This window comes from Aspergillus nomiae (genome assembly GCF_001204775.2).
Source record: "Aspergillus nomiae NRRL 13137 chromosome Unknown contig00021, whole genome shotgun sequence".
In the NCBI taxonomy this organism is placed as follows: Eukaryota; Fungi; Ascomycota; class Eurotiomycetes; order Eurotiales; family Aspergillaceae; genus Aspergillus; species Aspergillus nomiae.
In genome coordinates this window covers 106,575-125,630 of record NW_015378076.1, presented here as the reverse complement: position 1 = coordinate 125,630, position 19,056 = coordinate 106,575, and the positions used below count along the sequence as shown (strand labels likewise).

Here is a 19,056-nt window from a genome sequence, read left to right as displayed (position 1 = left end):
ACCATTACTAGCTTTTGCTGTTCAGATTGCTCTTGATCCCCATACTTTGTTAATTTAGGTAAATCCTAAATGTTGCTCATTGCTCAATGTTGAATGGTGCATCTGGCTGGAGTACAAGTCACAGCCTTCACGGTTGCCAGAGCCTCTGTAAGCCACTGGGCGTCTATTAGACATAGTCCATATCTAGTATATTCCGGTGTGCAACCAAGCAGACAACGTTGCACGAGTCTACGAACTGGTGTCGTTAACCATAGTATACTTAAGAAACAAGGATGGTAAATTCAAGAAACCAAATGCAGACCACCAAACCAACAACAGAAAAGGGTATCTCTATCTCTCTATTCTATCCCCAAGCAAAACCTCCCCCCAAATCAACCCCGACCAACCGAAAAACTCCTCCCAGAAGGCCTCAACCCCCGCTGCGAATGCGTCTCCTCCGCACTATCCGCCGAATTCAAATCCCAATGGACCTCACTCACGACCTGAATGCCATCCACCTCCGGATGTCGATGCATACTCGGGTCCCTGCCCTCATGATTCGTCGAACAATTCCCCGTCACACTCGCCGAGTAACTATGATTCTGGCACCGGAACGGATTCGGCACGTACAGGCCGTCACACGCCGGTTTCTCTGATTGGCTGCGGTCCTGCGAGAGGAAGATGCGCGGGCAGATGTGGACGATGATGGGGCGGAGGGTGGGCAGACTGGCGCAGATGATGGCGACGCTGGATTCAATGAAGGACCAGTTTGCTGCGGCGGCGTTGTATTCTAGGATTTTGTTAGCAGGGGTGATTTGGTTTTACATGGGGGTGGGAGTTGTGGGGATATGTATGTATGTATATACTTACTTGTCCTGTCTGTGCTTTGGATCATTTCGACGAGGGCTGCTAGGCGAACTATGCTTACTGCGCAGCCACTGAAATCAGATACCGTTAGTTTGTCATTGCTTATATTGGAAATTGAGGTTGAGGTTGCAAAAAAGGGAAGGTAGACGAACAAAGTCCCCAACGCAAAGACCAAGATCAATGCGATCTTCTGCTTCCGGGGTAACTGCAGCTTGGCCAGCAGCGGCATGGGCAAGATGACGATAGTCATGTCGGTGATTATCTGGAGTGCGGCGTTGAGACTCCAGAGGACTTCCTTGGGGATACAGTTGTGGGGGCCGGAGAGGTCCCAGGCGCCGCGGACGGGGATGCACATGAAGAAGGATGCGAAGACCATCCATAGGCCGGTGATGATGACGAAGATTAGGACGATGACAAGCACGATGCGGTAGGTTCTCAGCGGGAAGAGGCGCAGATATAGCAGGACCATGGAGGTCTTGGTTAGGTTGAGGCTCAGGTTGTATAATGGGATGCTGGCCCATAAGGCCTGGATTATGTGTGTTAGATATGTTGTGATTATAGTGGGTATGGGAGTTATGGGGTATATGTGTATGTGTGTACCTTGAGTTGGCTCTCTACCGTCTCCAGGCTGAGTGTTTCCATGCTTTGTCCCAGGCCATAGCGCACCTCTGGGGATCGATATTAGTGGCGTTTGGGAAAGAAAGTATAGTTATTGATGGCTGGTTACCTATCATGACACAGACGAATAGACCGATCTCTGCGAGCTAGAATGCAATGGCTTTCATTAGTTCCATAGAATGTCTGTACTTTATCGTCTGACACATACCAGGGCGAACCCGATTACCAGATCATCCCAGCCTGCAGTGCGGACAAACCAGAGTCGAGTGTATAGGCGTACAATGACGATCACTATCGATACCGCCAGAAAGGTCACGGCGACCGGTACCACGTACATCCTGCGACTTGGTGGTGGTTACCATAGAGTAGCTGCATGGTTTGACCCCCGGTAGAATATCTTTTGAACGTCTTCTGTCCTGGCATGGCTGAGGGGTTTCAACGCAGGCACAGAAACTTTTCCAAGCATTTGTGGCCAATTGTTCAGCCATTGACGAAAGCAATGCAGATTCAGGATCAATTGCGTCAAGAGTCCCCCGGATTCCTTAGCCCGATTACCCCATTGGGCAATTCGGCAGTTGCATCCATGGTTCCCGCCCTGCATGATTCAACCGGCCACAGACAAGTCGGCAATTCACGAGGTGGATCCAACAAGTCCCTCGGGCTGGGCCCTCAGGGGCAACTGAGTTACATTCTATGGCATACTTTCATGTTTCATGGCACTTGAAAGTAGGGAGGAAACGCTATCCAAGAATGCACAGAGGTCATAAAAGGCACAAATGTCGGTGCGATCCTACATGGATTTCATAATGAGGATGGAATGGGTCATCGCAAAGTAAAATATACATTGTAGTCGTCTGATATATGCTATCTCTACTCAGTCATGACTGCAGCCCTTCCGGCTGCACGCTAGAATTTATACCAACTTGAAAACATTAAACCCACAAAGCCCTTACAGTCTAGACTTCAGGTTGCTCTTCAGCCTCCGTTCAACGGCCTCCATGTACTCGCGGGTGGTGACCCACGCCTCACGATCCTTGCGGCCGCAGGCGAGAGCCAGATCCTTGGTCATGATGCCCTCGTCGTTCACGACTTCGATACAGGCACGCTCCAACTCCTCGGCGAAAGCAACCACGTCGGGGGTCTCGTCGAGCTTGCCACGCTGCACCAGACCACGGGTCCAGGCAAAGATGGAGGCAATGGGGTTGGTCGAGGTCTCACGACCCTTCTGGTGCTCACGGTAGTGACGGGTCACGGTGCCGTGAGCGGCTTCAGACTCGAAGGCGTCACCGCTGGGGGTGGTCAGAGTAGAGGTCATCAGACCCAGGGAGCCGAAGCCCTGGGCGACGATGTCCGACTGAACATCACCATCGTAGTCTAGTTACCGTCGGTTAGAACGCTGTTCTCGGGCGAACGGTCCAGGGCCGGGACAAGTCACTTACTCTTAAGAGCCATAACGAAGCCACCCTCGCTCTTGATCATCTGAGCGACCATATCGTCGATCAGACGGTGCTCATACCAGATGTTCTTGGCATCGAAATCCTTCTTGTAGGTAGACTCGTAGATCTCCTGGAAGATATCCTTGAAGCGGCCATCGTACTTCTTCAGGATGGTGTTCTTGGTGCTCATGTACAGGGGCAGGCCCTTCAGCAAGGCCATCTGGAAACTGGCGTGAGCGAAGCCTCGGATGGACTCGTCAGTGTTGTACTGAGTCTGAGTAACACCGCCGCCCTGGAAGTCGAAGACCTTGATGGTCTCGGGCTCGCCGCCATCGGCAGGGGTGTAGACCAGCTCAAGCTTGCCGGGGCCGGGAATCACACGGTCAGTGGCACGGTACTGGTCACCGAATGCGTGACGTCCAATGATGATAGGCTTGCTCCATCCGGGTACGAGACGGGGAACGCGGGGAATGATGATGGGTTCACGGAAGACAGTTCCGCCGCTGCAAGCGATGTTAGTGATCATGCAACAGCAGGCCAGGTAGGTTTGACAGTACGTACAGAATGTTTCTGATGGTTCCGTTGGGAGAAAGCCACACTAGAAGATACCCTGGTTAACAGAGGTATACAATGCAATTGTTCAATCCGGCACCTACTCTTCTTCAACTTGAACTCCTCAACACGGGCTTCATCGGGGGTGATGGTAGCACACTTGACACCAACACCATATTTCTTGATGGCCTCTGCGGCCTCAACGGTGACCTGGTCATCGGTCTGGTCACGGTATTCAAGTCCCTGCAAAGGTGTCAGTTCCAGGGAAGCTTCATACGATCTGTGCCGAGGTGTCAATCATACCAGGTCGTAGTACTTGAGATCAATGTCAAGGTAACTGGTCTCGGAAGTTAGCTACATTGTGCCGTCGGTAAAGAGCATAGGTCATCATAGGCTTACGGCAAGATCAACTATGAGGAAGAAGCATGTCAGTCTGAGAGTTCGGGGAGGAACGGCCCGCGTCATACGAGGCCAGGGACCGCGGGTACTAACCTTCTCTCTGATCTCCTGCCAGATAATACGGGTCATCTGAGAAAAGTTAAGTGGTCAGCCACATGTGAAATGCCATGACTCGGATGGATTATGGTTGGCCGAGCGCTTGTGATCCTCGGAAGATTGGCGCTGTGTGGCCAGGGAACATGGAGACATGGAGACATCTCGCCGTATTTCCCCGCGTTTGCGCCAGGTCATGACGAAAATGGCGAGGATGGGGTTGAGGCATATAAAGACAAGGGCGCGCCCTGGCGCCGAGCCAGGTCTAGATGGTCGAACTTACCTCATCTCCATCCAGTTCCACCACTGGGTTCTTAACCTTGATCTTGGGGCCTTCAGTTGCATGGTGCGGGCTTGTGTCCACTGCAGAGAGATTCCGGTCTGGCGGGGGGAGACAATACGAGGGAGCTGGGACGAAGCGAGGGGTCTCTGAGCGCGAGGGGTAGCAGCAGTCGAGAAAGAGGAAGAAGACGAAGAGGAAATGTAAGAAGAAGAAGAGCGGGCGATCGAGCGATAAGCGGAGGAAGAGAGAGGGGCAGACAGAGGGGAGGCGACAGCGCGGCGAACCGACGCGGAATGGAGCCGAAGGGAATTCATCATTTTGGTCGGACCTGATGCCTTGGATACCCAAGCGGATTAACGATCGGTAATCGCAACTCCCAGAGAAACTCCCCTGCTTACCTATTCAGGTCTGGGGTACAATTAACGTATACCCGAGGGAATCGCCGTGAAGCTGTTCGGTTGGAAGGAGAGAGCGGGCGGTGGAGTCGGAAGCTCCCGTCAACGCCGGAGAACGCTGCTGATAGATGGATATACACGGGGGAGATCGGAGCTCCGGAAAATATGTTAGTTCCCAGGTGGAACGGTTGATTAGTCGTAGGTGATTCTGGGGGGGGTTCGTCGGGGGAAAAGAGTACAGGAGAGAAAGGGGAGTTCGAAGGATAAAAGAAGTTGTTGACCAAAGTCACGACTTTTATCTGGCCCAAAGCAGAAGTCTTTATCCCCCTCTTGACTCAATTGTTTTGGTCGCTACTTCCTTTTCCGCCCACCGTGTGCAAGGCCCTACGCCGAAGCCGGCCGGAAATTTCCCACTACTCCCCGTAAAGAATGAGGCGGGCACAGGATGGATCCTCGGTCCCCATCTATAGTAGTACTCCTGACTACTGACTACTGACTATCCTGTCGCAAAGAGAGAAGTCATGCGCTGTGGCCGATCGGCACTTATGATGATGACTCCCTTCCGAACTACATCTCATACTTTGGGAATTTTATACTTCACTCATTCCTTTGCCTTGTCTGTCTTGTCTGTCTTGTCTTGCCCCAAAGCCGTACGTGTAAATCTTTTACCCGCGACTGGCCATCATATGTCTGATAGGCAGGAGGCACTACTCCAGATGGAGCCAACTGCCCTCCATTAGCCGCCGTTTCCCGCGGTAACGGGTCCAACAATCTCCGCCCGGATCAAGTTGCACCGAAGTCGCCTTTCCACCGCGCGGTCGAAACCAGCGATAAACGGACACTCCGTCCATCTCTCGCCCGACAGTCAAAGTATTCCGCTACTCAAGACGAACCCATCATCATTAATTAACTCCATTCACTCGTAACACTGAGTAGTTTATATAGTAATCTGATCTTTCTAAGAAATTTTATCATCTCAACTCCGTCCGCCCAACTTGTTGAAAAGCACCCAGTCCTGTTCCAAAGGCTGGTGCACCATCACGCTTGTATATGTTGAATTGAACCCGAGAATCCCGCCGTATCATGATAGCACAGAACAAATGATGTATATCCAATTAAGAGAAAGAGAGCACTGGGAAACTGGGTAATCGGGTTACACCAAACGTCCCAGGATCGATCCAGTCGACCACATAGTGCATCTAAAACAGACCGTCGATTTCTCCGGTCTCGGGGTCAATATCGACGTTCAAATAACCCGGGGCGGTCGGCAGACCGGGAATGGTTTGAATATCCGCAGCGAGGGCGTACCTGCAATCTAATTAGTAACTGTTCGGTGTATAAGGTCTATAAAGGCAGTCTTACAGATATCCACCACCCACGGCCAACCGAACATCCCGGATGGGGACTGTGAACCCGGTCGGCGCGCCCTTCAAGGCAGGGTCATGGCTGAGAGAGTACTGAGTCTTGGCAATGCAAATAGGAAGATGTCCAAATCCTTGGGCCGTGTAGGTGTCGACCTTCTTTTGCGCAAGCTCGCTGAGCTCAACCTTCTCCGCGCCGTACATGGCCTTGCCAATGCGTTCAATGCGCTCCTGGATGGTACCTTCCAGCTCATACAAGAGCTTGAAGTCCTTCGGCTTGGAGCTAGCTGCCAGAACACCCTTAGCCAGGTCCACAGCGCCAGCTCCACCCTCAGCCCAGTGGTTAGCGGGGATCGCGTCCTCGGCTCCTGCAGCGATGGCCTCTTCCCGGATGACAGCAATTTCCGCTTCGGTGTCGGTCTCCATGCGGTTAATGGCAACCACCACGGGCACACCATACTGGCGGGCATTCTCGATATGCTTCTTCAGGTTGATACAGCCCTTGCGTAGAATATCGACGTTCTCGGTACGGTAGACTTCGTTCAGCGGGGCTCCGGGGCTAATCTCGGGACCACCACCGTGAACCTTAAGAGCACGGACGGTGGCCACAATAACCACAGTGTCCGGAGTCAACCCGGAGGACCGACACTTGATGTTGAAGAAACGCTCTCCGCCCATGGTGAAGTCGAAACCAGCCTCCGTTACAACGAAGCCAGTCTTGTCCTCGTGGTCCTCATCAGGTTCGGTACCGGCGAGTTTCAGAGCCAACTTGTCCGCAATCACGGAACTAGCTCCAATACTGATGTTGGCAAAGGGACCAGCGTGCACCAAAACGGGCGTTCCCTCCAAGCTTTGCATGAGATTAGGCTTGATGGCGTCCTTCATAAGGGCAGCAAGAGCACCACCGGCGCCAATGTCGTCGCAGGTGACGGGATCACCACTCCTCGATGTAGCAACGACCATCCGACCCAGTCTGTCGCGCATATCCGCCAGGCTGTTGCTCAGAGCCAGGATGGCCATACACTCACTAGCGACGGAGATATCGAAACCAGTTTCACGGGTCAGTCCCTTCTCCGTAGGTGCCTGTCCAACAGTAATGCCACGGAGGTGTCTGTCATTGACATCCAGGACACGGCGCCAAGTAATGGTTTCTGGGTCGATATCAAGGCGCGCGAACCGACGAATCTCCTCATCGGTCAGTTCGTCAGGGTTGGTCTTGGTGATACCCAACTTATTCAGTCTCTTGAACATGACAGGTTGGAATTCGCGCTTGCCCTTCTTGGCGGGGACCAATCGCTTGTAGAGGGGGCCATCCTTCTGGGTTGCTTCGTGGAACATGCGGGTTTCGATAGCGGCGGCAAGAAGGTTGTTCGCAGCAGTAATCGCATGAATATCACCAGTGAGATGCAGGTTGAATTCATCCATAGGAATCACCTGACTGTAGCCACCACCGGCAGCTCCGCCCTTGATGCCGAATGTAGGGCCCTGGCTGGGCTGACGAACATTGGCGAACACAATGCGATTCAAGTGCGCACCAATAGCCTGGGTAAGACCCAAAGTAGTTGTCGACTTGCCCTCACCAAGCGGGGTTGGGGTAATACCACACACCAAGATGTACTTTCCATTGCGGCGGTGAGCCAAGCGATCGAGAACGTCGAGACTAACTTTAGCTTTAGTATGACCGTAAGGCTCGAGCTCGTGGGCAGCAATGCCAACTTCTGAAGCAACCTGTGTGATTGCCTTGGGGTACTGTGCGCGGGAGATGGCAATGTCAGAAGGCACAGGGCGAGCCAGCTTGAGTGGCAATGGGGTGATATGTCTGTCCTTCTGCTTCTCGAAGTAGGCCTTGGCAGAGTGAACCACATTCTGCATCAGCATAGCCACCGTCATGGGACCGACACCACCAGGCACGGGGGTGATCTGAGAAGCCACCTGAACGGCGGACTCGAAATCGACATCGCCGACCAGTCGCTGGCCCGACTTCTTTGAAGGATCGGCCTTGTAGTTGATACCGACGTCAATGACAACAGCACCGGGCTTCAACCACTCGCCCTTGACAAACTCCGTCTTTCCAAGGGCGGCGACGAGAATGTCCGCCGTCTTGATGATACTTTCGACGTCAGGGGTCTTGCTGTGACACAGAGTCACGGTTGCGTCTGCCTTGTTCAAGAGATAGCTAACAGGGCTGCCAACAATATCACTCCGACCAAGCACCACTGCCTTCTTACCCGCAGGGTTGACTCCACTCACTCGCAGGAGCTCCATCACGGCCTGTGGGGTGCAAGGAACAAAGAGAGGGTGGCCGCCTCTCTTGGCTAGTTCACCGATATTGACTGCGCCGAAGCCGTCAACATCTTTCTCGTCGGCCACGGCAGAGGTGATGGTATGTTCAGACATGTGTTGCGGAAGGGGCAATTGGACAAGAATGCCGTGCACGGAGGGGTCATTGTTGGCCTTGATGATATCCTGAAGGAGCTCGGATTCGATAGCAGTCTCTGGAAAATTGACAATCTTGCAGCTGATGCCCGCCTAAACGAAGAGAGTTGGTCAGCCAGGTGAGAAGCATTGCGGAAGTGGGGGGAGCTTACCTCTTCGGCGGCCTTTAACTTCATGCGCACATATGTGCCTTAAAAAAGATTAGTGGACATTCCAGAACCTAAAGTGTGTTATGCAAAGCACTCACTTGAATCCGATCTGCTGCCCACTATATACAATACATGGTCAGCAATTCCGTACGTTTGGGGGGTGGGTTAGCCGGTTATGAGTCCATAGGAAGGCGCACCCTGGAAAATAACCAAGCTAGGCTTGAATCTGGGATTAGACTCCTGGATCTGCTGGATCTCATTCTTCAGACCCGCCCGAATATCCTTGGCGATCTGCGTGCCATCGATCTTAGTGGCTGCCATGGTGGTTCCGGTGCTGTAGGATGAGCGACGGATAGAGAACGGCGTCGCAGTGAAGCCCTTATAACCTGTGGGGTTGTGTTGGAGGGCCCGTAAAGTACCGTAATTAAGTGAGCCGACCCCGCGCCCTGCGGAGGATTCTCGTGGTCTGAGGAGAAAGAAGGGTGCGATCCGGGGAAAGGAGAGGGGGAGAGGTGAGGAGGTATGGAGGTGACGAGAATTGAAGAAGAAACATTTTGCTTTGGCACCTTGGTGGTGTTGGAAGTGGCAGCGGGGTAGCGCCGCCGAACGGGCGGGGGAGCTAAATGGCATTGATTTGCTTCGTCGGAGACTTTGGCTGGGCTGACCAGCAGCAAACCCTCGGGAAACACAGGGAGGAAGAATTGGAGATAGGGAAAAACGCCCGTCAACCCCAAGGGATTACCTAAACGTGTTGAATAACACGCAATTAAGATTATGCTTTATACAGAAAATGAATCGGGGATTCAACCGTGCAACCATCCCTGCCCGTCTCCGAAATCTCCAATTTCTTCATCTCAGGGATTTCGTTTCAATATCTTCATTTGGGGGTCAACATGTCTAGAAGTTTGTTTGGGTTGCACATGATCGGCCCGTCATTAAAAGTCGGAGCGTTAAAGGGGACTTGGCAACGAGTCAGCCCGAGGGGAACCGACCTTTCTCACCCAACTATGCCTAGTATGGACAAGACCTCTGTAGTCAGTCACTCATGGGTGAGTCAACAATCTAGGGCTGTCGAAAGTCACGCGGATAGATTACCATACCGGATTATCAATGTGCCGATACAGATATTTTTCAAGACAGGAACAGCCTCGAACAGGAAAAGTCTTGGCGCGCGAGCCCGGACTGTGCGATGAAATTCACTAGTCTGACTACGCCGACGAAGAGAGCCGCCAGCAGCACCCCGCCAGCAGTTCCGCCTCAGAAACGATACAGTCGGTCCCAGGATCCAATCTGTGATCTTATACCTCAAATTCTCTCGTCGCTTTCCCCTAATATCATAGCTTGGTCGGCCCAATATGAGGCCTATTTTGCTTTCGGGCCATGTGCGTGCAGCCTTACAACCATCCCGATGATTCTCTTTTTCCACGGCAATGAAAAATAAGAAAAAACAGAACCAGCCACTGACAGAGACTTTGCGCATAGGAACGGTCCCTCAACCAGATCAAATTCAACCGCGATGGCGACCTTTTGTTTTCTGTAGCGAAGGATAAGATTGTGTGCGCTTGGTGGTCGGCTAACGGCGAGCGACTCGGTACCTATAACGGACACCAGGGTGCTATCTGGACCGTCGATGTGAGCCCCAACACCGTTCTTCTGGCCACCGGATCGGCCGACAACACCGTGCGACTATGGAACGTGAAGACTGGCGAGTGTATCAAGGTGTGGGATTTCCCTACAGCTGTCAAGCGGGTCGAATTCACTCCGGATGGAAGCAGGCTGCTGGCCGTCACAGAGAAGCGTATGGGCTTCTTGGGTACCATCGCCGTGCTCGATATCAACTATGAGGACTTGGAGGCTCAGGCTGAGGAACCCAGCTTGAGAATCACCTGCACAGAGAGCAAGGCAACAGTTGCGGGCTGGAGTTATTTGGGCAAGTACATCATTGCTGGCCACGAGGACGGCAGTGTCAGCCAGTACGATTCGAAGGTGCGCAAAAATCGATCAAGGAAAAACAAAACAGGAGGCCGTGCTAATAGACCGTTGTAATAGACCGGTGAGCAGCTGGAGAACGTTCAGGCACACGAGTTCGACAACTTGATCAGCGATATTCAATTCTCCCCAGACCGTACATATTTCATCACTGCTTCCAAAGACAAGTCCGCCAAGGTATGCCACTTCCTCGGAGACTGGTAGCACGGCAGTATACTAACTTGAGTCCAGCTCATTTCCAGCCGTAACCTCGCCATCCTCAAGACCTATGTTGCCGACACACCCCTCAACAGCGCAGCTATTACGCCCAAGAAGGAATACGTGATCCTGGGTGGTGGTCAGGCTGCTATGGATGTCACTACTACCTCCGCTCGTCAGGGTAAATTCGAAGCTCGTTTCTACCACAAGGTCTTCGAAGACGAGATTGGCCGTGTCCGTGGCCACTTCGGTCCCCTCAACACTGTCGCTGTCCACCCCGCCGGTACCTCCTACGCCTCTGGTGGTGAGGATGGTTACGTTCGTGTTCACCACTTCGACAAGCCCTACTTTGATTTCATGTATGAAGTGGAGAGGGAGCAGCTGCGCAAATAAAGTGATTGGCGTTTAAAAAGAGCTTTTTTCCAATTAACGCATGTGTCATGAGGCAAAGACATTTCTTACCACAAAAACAGAGTAGAAAAGGTAAAGCAGGCACGGCGGTACGAGAAGTTCTCGGGGCGATTTAGGGCATGAATTCTCATTTCATTGATTCCATGATAAAGTCGGAGTTGGTACCATTTTCCTTTTTCTGGTCGCTTTCTGTGTCCTAATAAAAGAACCCAGTATTTACTTCTTACAATTTTGCTTCAAAGTTCATACTTCATCATCATAAATATATCTCTTCGTTGGCAATTTGCTGGGTAGCACTCTATCATATCTAGATATAAACCATATAAACCCCAACATCCTTCAACAGCATCACGATTTCTTTGAGGTAGTATTTTATATGAAAAAGAAAAAGAAAAAAAATCATCTCAATGCCAGGTCAGCGCTCTTCCGACCAGCAGAAAGTAATGGGGATCTCATTGCACAATAAAATGCATTAACGTAACAACCGAAAGGACATCCGGGGACATCAAGAAGGAAAAGGAAGGAAGAGAAGGGTTTCATAAAAAAAAGTATCCCATCCCGTCAAGAAAAAGCCGCAGGCTCACCCCCGGTCAATTTACTTTTTCTTGGGGAACTTCTCCTTTCCGATGTCTGAGCCTCTCAGCTTGATGTTGAGCACACGCTCCATCGCACTGAGGACCTTCTGGTCGGGGGTGGCGGTACCCTTCTCGAAGTCCTGGACCATGGTGACGGTGGTGTTGCACTTGGTGGCAAGTTCCTTCTGTGTCATCTTGTAGCCCTCCTCGGTACGTCGCTTCTTGATAGCGTCTGCAACTTGGTAACCAACGGTCTTGGGCTTGATGATGTCGTCGCTGCGGTCGACCTTGGTCAGGTGCTGACCTTCAATAGAACCAGTTTTGGAAGCCTGTGAATGCAAGTCAGCGCTATGGCCTCGAAAATAAAGAAAATCGATACCGCGCGGGGCTAAGATCAAGTAGATTACTTACAGCATTGCCAGTGGCGTACTTCTTCTCAGTTCCGATAACAAGACCCTGGCGCTGAGCGGCGTTCAGGGCGCTCTTGCCCTTGACGACAGTCTCACGAGGAGCGGCACCGCCAGCGCGGTGCTTGCTTCCAATGCGAGTAGTAGAGCTCCAGTCATCCATTTTGAAAGAGTTTAGAAGAGGCTCGAAGAAGACTTGATAGGGAGGAGAATGGTGGGGTTGTGTGTTGAGGGATGGGGAGAGTGACGAAGGCGGTAAAATTGGATCGCGTGAGGTTGTGGCTAAAAAGAAGGGATGTCGCAGGCCCGCCGAATTTATATCAATGACACAGAAGCTTCTCGAGCCACGATGGCGGAGTCAGAGGGGAGGTTATGCCCTAGTCCTATTTCGGTCCCCTCTTTGGGTTCGGCCCCACTGACATCATCCGTTCATTCGCTCGGACTTTTTCTCGCCCTAAATCCGTTCCTTACTTTGATGGCAAATCCAAACCTACTTGTACGTACCATATGGATCATTTGCCACGATGATCAAAGCTTGACTGGTTAGTTACTTTCAGTAATGAGTCTTTCCGGTGACTGGGACCCTTCTTCCAAAATGTATGGATCACTGTATCGCACTAATATTCTGACTCGTCCTTATATGTATATATCGAGGGACACCAAAATCTCAGAAAGAGAAAAAGAAAAGAAAGAAAGAAATATTCACAATAAACAGACTCATGGCGCTTTTGCAAAGGCTGCTTCTAGAAGCTGTACACACTCAGTGGGATATGACTTTTGCGCCCATTCAAGCGCCGTGGTCCCGCTTAACATCCTTTTGTATATATCTGCCCCAGAGTCCAGCAAGAGCTTCGTGATTTGCGTATATTCATTCCGAGCCGCAAACATAAGAGCAGTGCAGCCATCATGGGTTTGCATATTGACATTGGCTTTCTCTGAGAGTAGATAACTCACCATCTCGATGTTATTTTCTGATGTTGCCAACATCAAAGCTGTGAATCCCTCATCATTACTTAGGTTGATATTCGCTCCATGCCCTAAAAGTATCCGGGCTACAGCGGCATTGTTTCCCATTGCGGCGAATAGCAAAGGAGTCTGCCCGCCACTACTCCGAGCATGTATATTAGCACCCCGGCGTAGAAGCAGGGAAACCAAGTCTGAGTTGCCCGCATAGCTAGCAGTCATCAATGGTGTTTCTCCATCGGCGCCCCTTCCGTCGACGCTAGCACCCGCGTGAAGTAGTTCTTGAACTGCCTTTTGATTTCCCAGTGCACATTCGCGGATCAAGGCAGTTAGCCCCTCCTCTGACTGCTCTTGCATGTTAATGTCTACCCCATGTTGGCGTAATGAAGTAAGTGCTGATCCGTATTCTCCTTCGGCAGCGGATATGATGATGTTGTAAATGAACCCTGGACACTGTCTATCATACTCTATCCATCTCGTGATGATCCAGTCAAGAAGTGCCTGGTGACCATTTTGGCACACCCAATCCAATGCAAGACGATCATCTATCTTGTGTAACTCATGGCTGGGATGTGATTCTTCGCTCTTGGTCAACCACCGGAGCACTGCCTGTTGCCCTATCTGTCCCTGGCCTTCATCATCATTTGCCTTGGCCACTGGTATGGAGCTTTCATTGATGCTCAGTGACTGCAATGTTTGTTGAATGGTGTCTCGATCGTTATGCCTCTGCACAGTATGCCACGTAATCCACCCTAGTTGGAGGGATATTGCTTTCCAGTGTTCTGGCCTCTTGTTTTCGTCCATCCATCCGGTTGGGCGACTATTCCTCAGGTTTCTGATAAATCTCGTTCTCGGATCAATCTCTATCGCTCGGTATGTATATTCACACCCTTGTTTCTGTATATTGGGGTCACCATCTAGCATTGCACGGCGACAAAGATAACCGAGTGAAAACATAGAATGTTCAAACTCTGCTCCCTCGCTCCTCTCACAAAGCCACCATAATACTGCAAATGCTTCCGTCCAGTTGCTGCTGGCGACAAGCTCGTCTATACGAGCCCTGACGATCTTCGAATTTCCGGCAAGTTGCGGTAAAAGATCTCTATACCTCAACACGGGAACAATACACAGCAATGCGTCCTCTCTGGTTCCTAATTTTCCTGCTTCGAAGCAGTTCACAAGGTCGTCGAGGCGGTTGTTATATGCAATGTACCCATTCTGGGAACCGGGCAGTATAGTGGTATCACCGCCAATCTCCGGTAAGTTTCCAAGGACACATTTGATGCATTGAATGTAAATATCTTGAGCAGCTGTGGTTTCTAGTGGATTATCGGTCTTCACAACTAGTATCTCTGTGTCCTTGAGATATTCGTCTGCGTAATACCCGAACATGCGTTGTGGCAGACAGATCATCTTCGACGATACCAACTTTGCTTCTCTCTGGCGGAAAATCCATTTGTGGAAGTAAAGGTCAGTGTCTTCTGCTCTGGCCTCGGAGTCGTTTAGTCCTACAAGTCTACCGAGTTTGTCTTGTAACCACTCTGGGCTGGAGGCCAGCAGTGACCACGTCCATAGCCCCAGCACCGCCTCTAGCTCGTTTTGTTGGACTCGCCACTGCAGGGTATCATCTGCTCTTTCGAGGTGGATTGTGTAGCTTTCAAGGTTAGGTGCAACAAACTTGTGATGAGATTGACATACAAGCTCAAGGTCAAAGCTGTCCACATCCTTTGGCGCGTGCTGCCAAGTTGATAATAAGTCCATCGTCGCTTCGATTGCCTGGGCCAAATTCTGAGCAGCCTGTCGAATAGACATATCACTCCAAGCCATCGAGTTAGTGCTAGAAGTCAGATTCGCGAGTTGCATTCTCGTTTGAATGAGTCTAGTTCCCAGTCTAGATGTTTGTCCTGAATTTCCAGACGCAACGGACCGGAGGCTGGGTTGGTATTGCGACGAGGATCTTACTATGCCAGGGACCAGGCTAAATGATTTCACATCCTCGAGGTGAAATGCAAAGCAGTCTAATTCTTGGCTCTTGTAAGACGCAAGCTGCTGTTCTGGCTTAGTGAGGCGGTTTTCCTTCGAGCTGACCCTCTTTGTGCGAAGACATGTTCGAACGATAGCCATCACAAGCGTAGAACCCATCTGAGCTAGGGTCACTGACGAATGTAGTCCTCGAAGACCAACAAATTGAGCCACGAACCCGACCAGTGTAATCGATATAGTTAGCGACAGTATATACCAATTGCCTTCGAATGCGTGATCCCGTATCGATTTTATATATATGAGATCTTCAGTCGGTTGAGAGTCAGGTCCCTCGTTAACTCCAAGGAAGGAACTGAAGACTTGGTCGCCGACATGCTGGCCCCCGGGCTGCAACCAATAAATTTTGCTGGGCTTGACTGGATGGAAGTAAAGCTCCCTCGACGAGCGCTCGATAATCAAGGCACAGAGAAACATCCCTGTGCAGAGAGAAATCGTGCCAATAAGGAAAAGGGGGAGTGCATAGTTTTCCACCGGCTGTCCATCCTTCTGAAAATCGACCGGATATATAAGAACGGTCACTGCGGAATACGCAAGCACACCTGAAATACTTGTCAGCTATTCATTGCCAATCAACACCAAGGCAAAGTTAATCGCCTAAACAACGTACCGATCTGCAACACAAACCCAAGAACAGCAGCACAGTAAAACCAACCTTGGCTCCTCCTCGCAATACCCTTGTTCAGTGATAGATTTGGTATTTCGAGCTCTGGTAATGAGTAGTCCTCCTCATGGAGACTCAGCCCTCCATTTTTGTGGTCCACACGCCCTGCACTAGAGCGTCACGCAAGGTCCCTGTCTTCCAGCAGTCCTCTTTGCTTACGGGATCTTTATCCTTCCATACCACTACCTCCAATAGCCGAGGGCGTCCAAAAACCCGGGATATGCCGCCATTGTTAAATAATTCAGCCGTGGTCTCCGAGACGCATGACAACAGCTCGTGCTCTGCCTCTCCGGGACCCTCCTGCGCCCTCCCAATGAATGCTCGCAGAGAGGGATTGCCGCAGACTCGGATGGCAGAGACTGTGGCTGTCAAAATCCCAAGCGGAGCTAGGGCAAAGATAAAGTTGTCTAGGAGGCTAATAGACTCCGAGAGAAACTGAGTTGTAAGTCGTTCTCCAAAGAGAGATATCAACGGAGCCTGGTAATCTCAACGTTAAACCAATGCTAGTACACATAGTAATGCAGAGAAAGCGCGCCTTACCAGGTCCGTAGCAAGATTATCCGTAAAGTTATCCCAGCCACTTGCCCTTACGGTAGGTATTATAAAACCTGCAACAAGTACGATATGACTAAACATGGCGATGGGAGCACGGTATATACGACAAGAAGAACCGAATTTGAGAAAAATTCTAAAAACAAAGCATCCTTCTTGTACGACCTTGGGTTTATATTGTAAGCGCCCTCATACAAACGACTGCGCTACTCATGCATAGTGCCCAAGGACCCCGGTCGGCCACATCAGCCTTGCAAGGCGCCTACTGGCAAGATACATGGTGAAACTCGACATGGTGTAGTAGTGGCGCTTCGCCAGCTTCCTAGAGAAAGAATTATCCAATATTTGTCCATAGTGACGATGCCGAATAAGTTTGCGCCAGCCTGCTGGGTCTGTCTTCTAGTTGTGGAGACGTGCATGATCGCCGGCGCTTAAACATCCAACGTGGCGCGCTGGACTCAAATTTCTTCTGCTAGTGGGGTTTCAAGTGGCTTCGAGTGGAAAGCTTGCTAGGGCGGATCTAGAGGATATGAGGGAGTTACAAGATAGCACCTGGCACTGCATGGAGGGCGGGGTTGGATTGGGAGGCCTCAGGCATTATTTGGATATCCTCGTCGCTGGATTTGCACCAATATTTGATTTACTCCTATTAGTTATCCGTTCATAGAATTCAACTAAGGCTTCACAGATCATTGCATGGAAAGTCGCATTCTGATAATTGTATTAACGTCGTGGCTATGGATCATGCTATAAATAACCCGCGACATACGGTTCCAAAATAATCCCCATTAGCCAAACTGAACGAGGCTCCCGAGCAGCAAAAGAAAAGACACCACCAACGCCATTCCCAGAAACAAAAGGAGTGAGAAACGGATTCAACACGCATGGTATCCAACTTGAGACCCCTCCGGTATTAATGAAAGCTGGAAAAGCGAGCACACTAAAAAATGCTATTCACAATGTTGGAACCGATAGTAGCACCGGCACCGAAGATAGCTAGACGAGTGATAGTCAGTCATCACGAATATGCCACGGGTTATTAGGGAACGTACCGGCATTGCCCATCTTCTTGCCAAACTTCTTGCCCTGCTCTTCAAACTTGCCGGTTTCTTCTCCTCCGGATTTTCGGCGGAGCCACCCTGGCTGACTTCGAGGGGCATATTTCCGTAACCCGAAGGAGGAGCTGGCGCCGCCTTGTCTTCTATCACGCTCACATAACTACGAGGGAAGATACCCTCCAAGTTGGTCCGCTCGTTACGACCACGCCACCCTGTAGGCCATTATTAGTCAAGTGCCAGCAGTTTCGGGCGACCGGAGTTCCTTACAATCGGCATTCATGTGCTCCAGCACTTGAACCCGGTCATGGGGCTGGAGGGCCAGATCACCGGGATCCGTTGGAGTGTAAGCGTAGAGTGCATTGGCGACCGAGAGCACTGGAGGAGCTTGGGGATAAGCAGGTGGTGGAGGAGTATAATGCTGTGGGGGCGGTTGATAGGCGGCCTTCTCGTTCAACGAGGTATTGGCAAATTGTTGGGTTGGAGGAGAGTATGGAGCTGGAGAAGGCTGGATGGGAGTTGGGGCTGCAACTGGGGGTTGGTGCCGCTGGACAGGTGGCTGCGATTGAGGTACAGAGACGGAACGTTCAGAGGTGGAACGTTCAGTGTTCTCCTGGGGTAGTTGGGATACAATCGAGGACAGTTGTTGCGGAGTGATGACCGACGCATCCGCAAGGAACTCAAGTTCCTAGAATAGATGAATGGGGTTAGCGATATGTTACGGAATATTATGTATCAGAATATAGTAGAAGTGCTATTCCTGAAGCGCAAGGGAGAGTGCTATACCAATCGGACAGTGCGCAGCGACCGGTTGGTCATGGCGGTCATGAAGTTGTTCTGGGACGCCATGGTCGGCAAAGAGAAGTAAGAGAGCGACGGGAACTGAAAGGAAATTCAATAAAGAGAGGTGGACGTATGTTAAAACCACGGAGGTTCAAAATTTTCGAAACGAGGAATAAGTTAAAAAAGAATGATGGGCGGTGCTTAGTCCAAAAAGCCGATAAATGCGCTCCAAGGGAAATGGAAGACGTTCCTGACGCCCCAGTCGGATCGGTCGGGGCAAACGCTGGTCATTGGCCTTTTGCCTCTCAGTCTTTCCATGTCTGCCTATCCTTGCCAAGCATCATTGAAACATCCCTCTCAAGGTCTCTGATACTACTTCTAGTTATCTGTCCTCTCACAGTTTGATGAATAGGAATGTACCAGTTCTTCATATCAGAATCTCTCGCCTATATTTACGGGGATATGCCATCTACGCTGCAGTTTGGTCACATTTGGTGTCCCAATCTATGAAGGTCTGCTCCGCTCTATTGTCTCCGTGGCACACCTCGAGTATGCCCCATTTATAGGTGCTACCTTGAACTAGTTTTCTAGGCATAATGGAGATGCTCATGTCTGTTTCACCTAAGCACCCCTTTACGTTCAATGTGAAAGGTTTTTTATTATCACGCAACCATTAGTTTCCTCCATTAATTGGAGCAGTGACTGCTCTCCTGAGTGTTTCCCTAATTCTCATATCAGATAACATTTTACGGAGTACATGAGGGCGAGAAATGATACCGTATGCTTCCGGCCATGTACAGCAAGAGTCTACTTCGCACCTTATGAAGTCGGAGCCTCAGCCCGACGTGATG

The 19,056-nt window shown here is 50.8% G+C and overlaps 7 protein-coding genes across 7 annotated transcripts; 1 reads left to right on the top strand and 6 right to left on the bottom strand.

Annotated features, from left to right (window-relative positions):
- Positions 1–371: 371 nt before the first annotated feature.
- Positions 372–1,801, bottom strand: ANOM_001183 (uncharacterized protein; the record flags this gene model as incomplete). The annotated part of the gene is made up of 6 exons (XM_015546440.1): positions 372–769; positions 850–917; positions 999–1,372; positions 1,447–1,514; positions 1,574–1,610; positions 1,673–1,801. The coding sequence occupies 6 exons, from the start codon at positions 1,799–1,801 to the stop codon at positions 372–374; spliced, it is 1,074 nt and encodes a 357-aa protein (XP_015410933.1).
- Positions 1,802–2,413: 612 nt separating this feature from the next.
- ANOM_001182 (NADP-dependent isocitrate dehydrogenase) lies at positions 2,414–4,623 on the bottom strand (the record flags this gene model as incomplete). The annotated part of the gene is made up of 8 exons (XM_015546439.1): positions 2,414–2,838; positions 2,904–3,403; positions 3,462–3,498; positions 3,557–3,695; positions 3,756–3,789; positions 3,852–3,862; positions 3,945–3,980; positions 4,228–4,623. Coding segments are annotated over 8 exons (1,530 nt in total), but the record flags the coding sequence as incomplete, so codon positions are not given.
- A 1,198-nt stretch (positions 4,624–5,821) lies between these two features.
- On the bottom strand, positions 5,822–9,198 carry ANOM_001181 (C-1-tetrahydrofolate synthase; the record flags this gene model as incomplete). The annotated part of the gene is made up of 5 exons (XM_015546438.1): positions 5,822–5,930; positions 5,985–8,512; positions 8,572–8,609; positions 8,667–8,687; positions 8,766–9,198. The coding sequence occupies 5 exons, from the start codon at positions 9,196–9,198 to the stop codon at positions 5,822–5,824; spliced, it is 3,129 nt and encodes a 1,042-aa protein (XP_015410931.1).
- Positions 9,199–9,809: 611 nt separating this feature from the next.
- On the top strand, positions 9,810–11,345 carry tif34 (translation initiation factor eIF3 subunit i). The gene is made up of 4 exons (XM_015546437.1): positions 9,810–9,950; positions 10,051–10,554; positions 10,618–10,734; positions 10,789–11,345. Exons 1-4 carry the CDS (start codon positions 9,924–9,926, stop codon positions 11,146–11,148), a joined length of 1,008 nt encoding a protein of 335 aa, XP_015410932.1. The 5' UTR covers positions 9,810–9,923; the 3' UTR covers positions 11,149–11,345.
- Positions 11,346–11,761: 416 nt separating this feature from the next.
- mbf1 (multiprotein-bridging factor 1) lies at positions 11,762–12,431 on the bottom strand (the record flags this gene model as incomplete). The annotated part of the gene is made up of 2 exons (XM_015546436.1): positions 11,762–12,070; positions 12,153–12,431. Coding segments are annotated over 2 exons (588 nt in total), but the record flags the coding sequence as incomplete, so codon positions are not given.
- A 434-nt stretch (positions 12,432–12,865) lies between these two features.
- On the bottom strand, positions 12,866–16,451 carry ANOM_001178 (ankyrin repeat domain-containing protein; the record flags this gene model as incomplete). Its single annotated transcript, XM_015546435.1, has 4 exons — positions 12,866–15,693; positions 15,762–15,925; positions 16,084–16,292; positions 16,356–16,451. The coding sequence occupies 4 exons, from the start codon at positions 16,449–16,451 to the stop codon at positions 12,866–12,868; spliced, it is 3,297 nt and encodes a 1,098-aa protein (XP_015410875.1).
- A 605-nt stretch (positions 16,452–17,056) lies between these two features.
- Positions 17,057–18,411, bottom strand: ANOM_001177 (SH3 domain-containing protein; the record flags this gene model as incomplete). The annotated part of the gene is made up of 4 exons (XM_015546434.1): positions 17,057–17,363; positions 17,420–17,637; positions 17,693–18,110; positions 18,209–18,411. Coding segments are annotated over 4 exons (750 nt in total), but the record flags the coding sequence as incomplete, so codon positions are not given.
- Positions 18,412–19,056: the final 645 nt, after the last annotated feature.

Bases quoted from the DNA above. Each gene is read 5' to 3' on its own strand.
- tif34 (XM_015546437.1), top strand. From the start codon at position 9,924: ATGAGGCCTATTTTGCTTTCGGGCCAT. The intron at 9,951-10,050 runs GTGCGTGCAGCC...CTTTGCGCATAG, and splicing joins CTATTTTGCTTTCGGGCCAT to GAACGGTCCCTCAACCAGAT. The intron at 10,735-10,788 runs GTATGCCACTTC...ACTTGAGTCCAG, and splicing joins CCAAAGACAAGTCCGCCAAG to CTCATTTCCAGCCGTAACCT.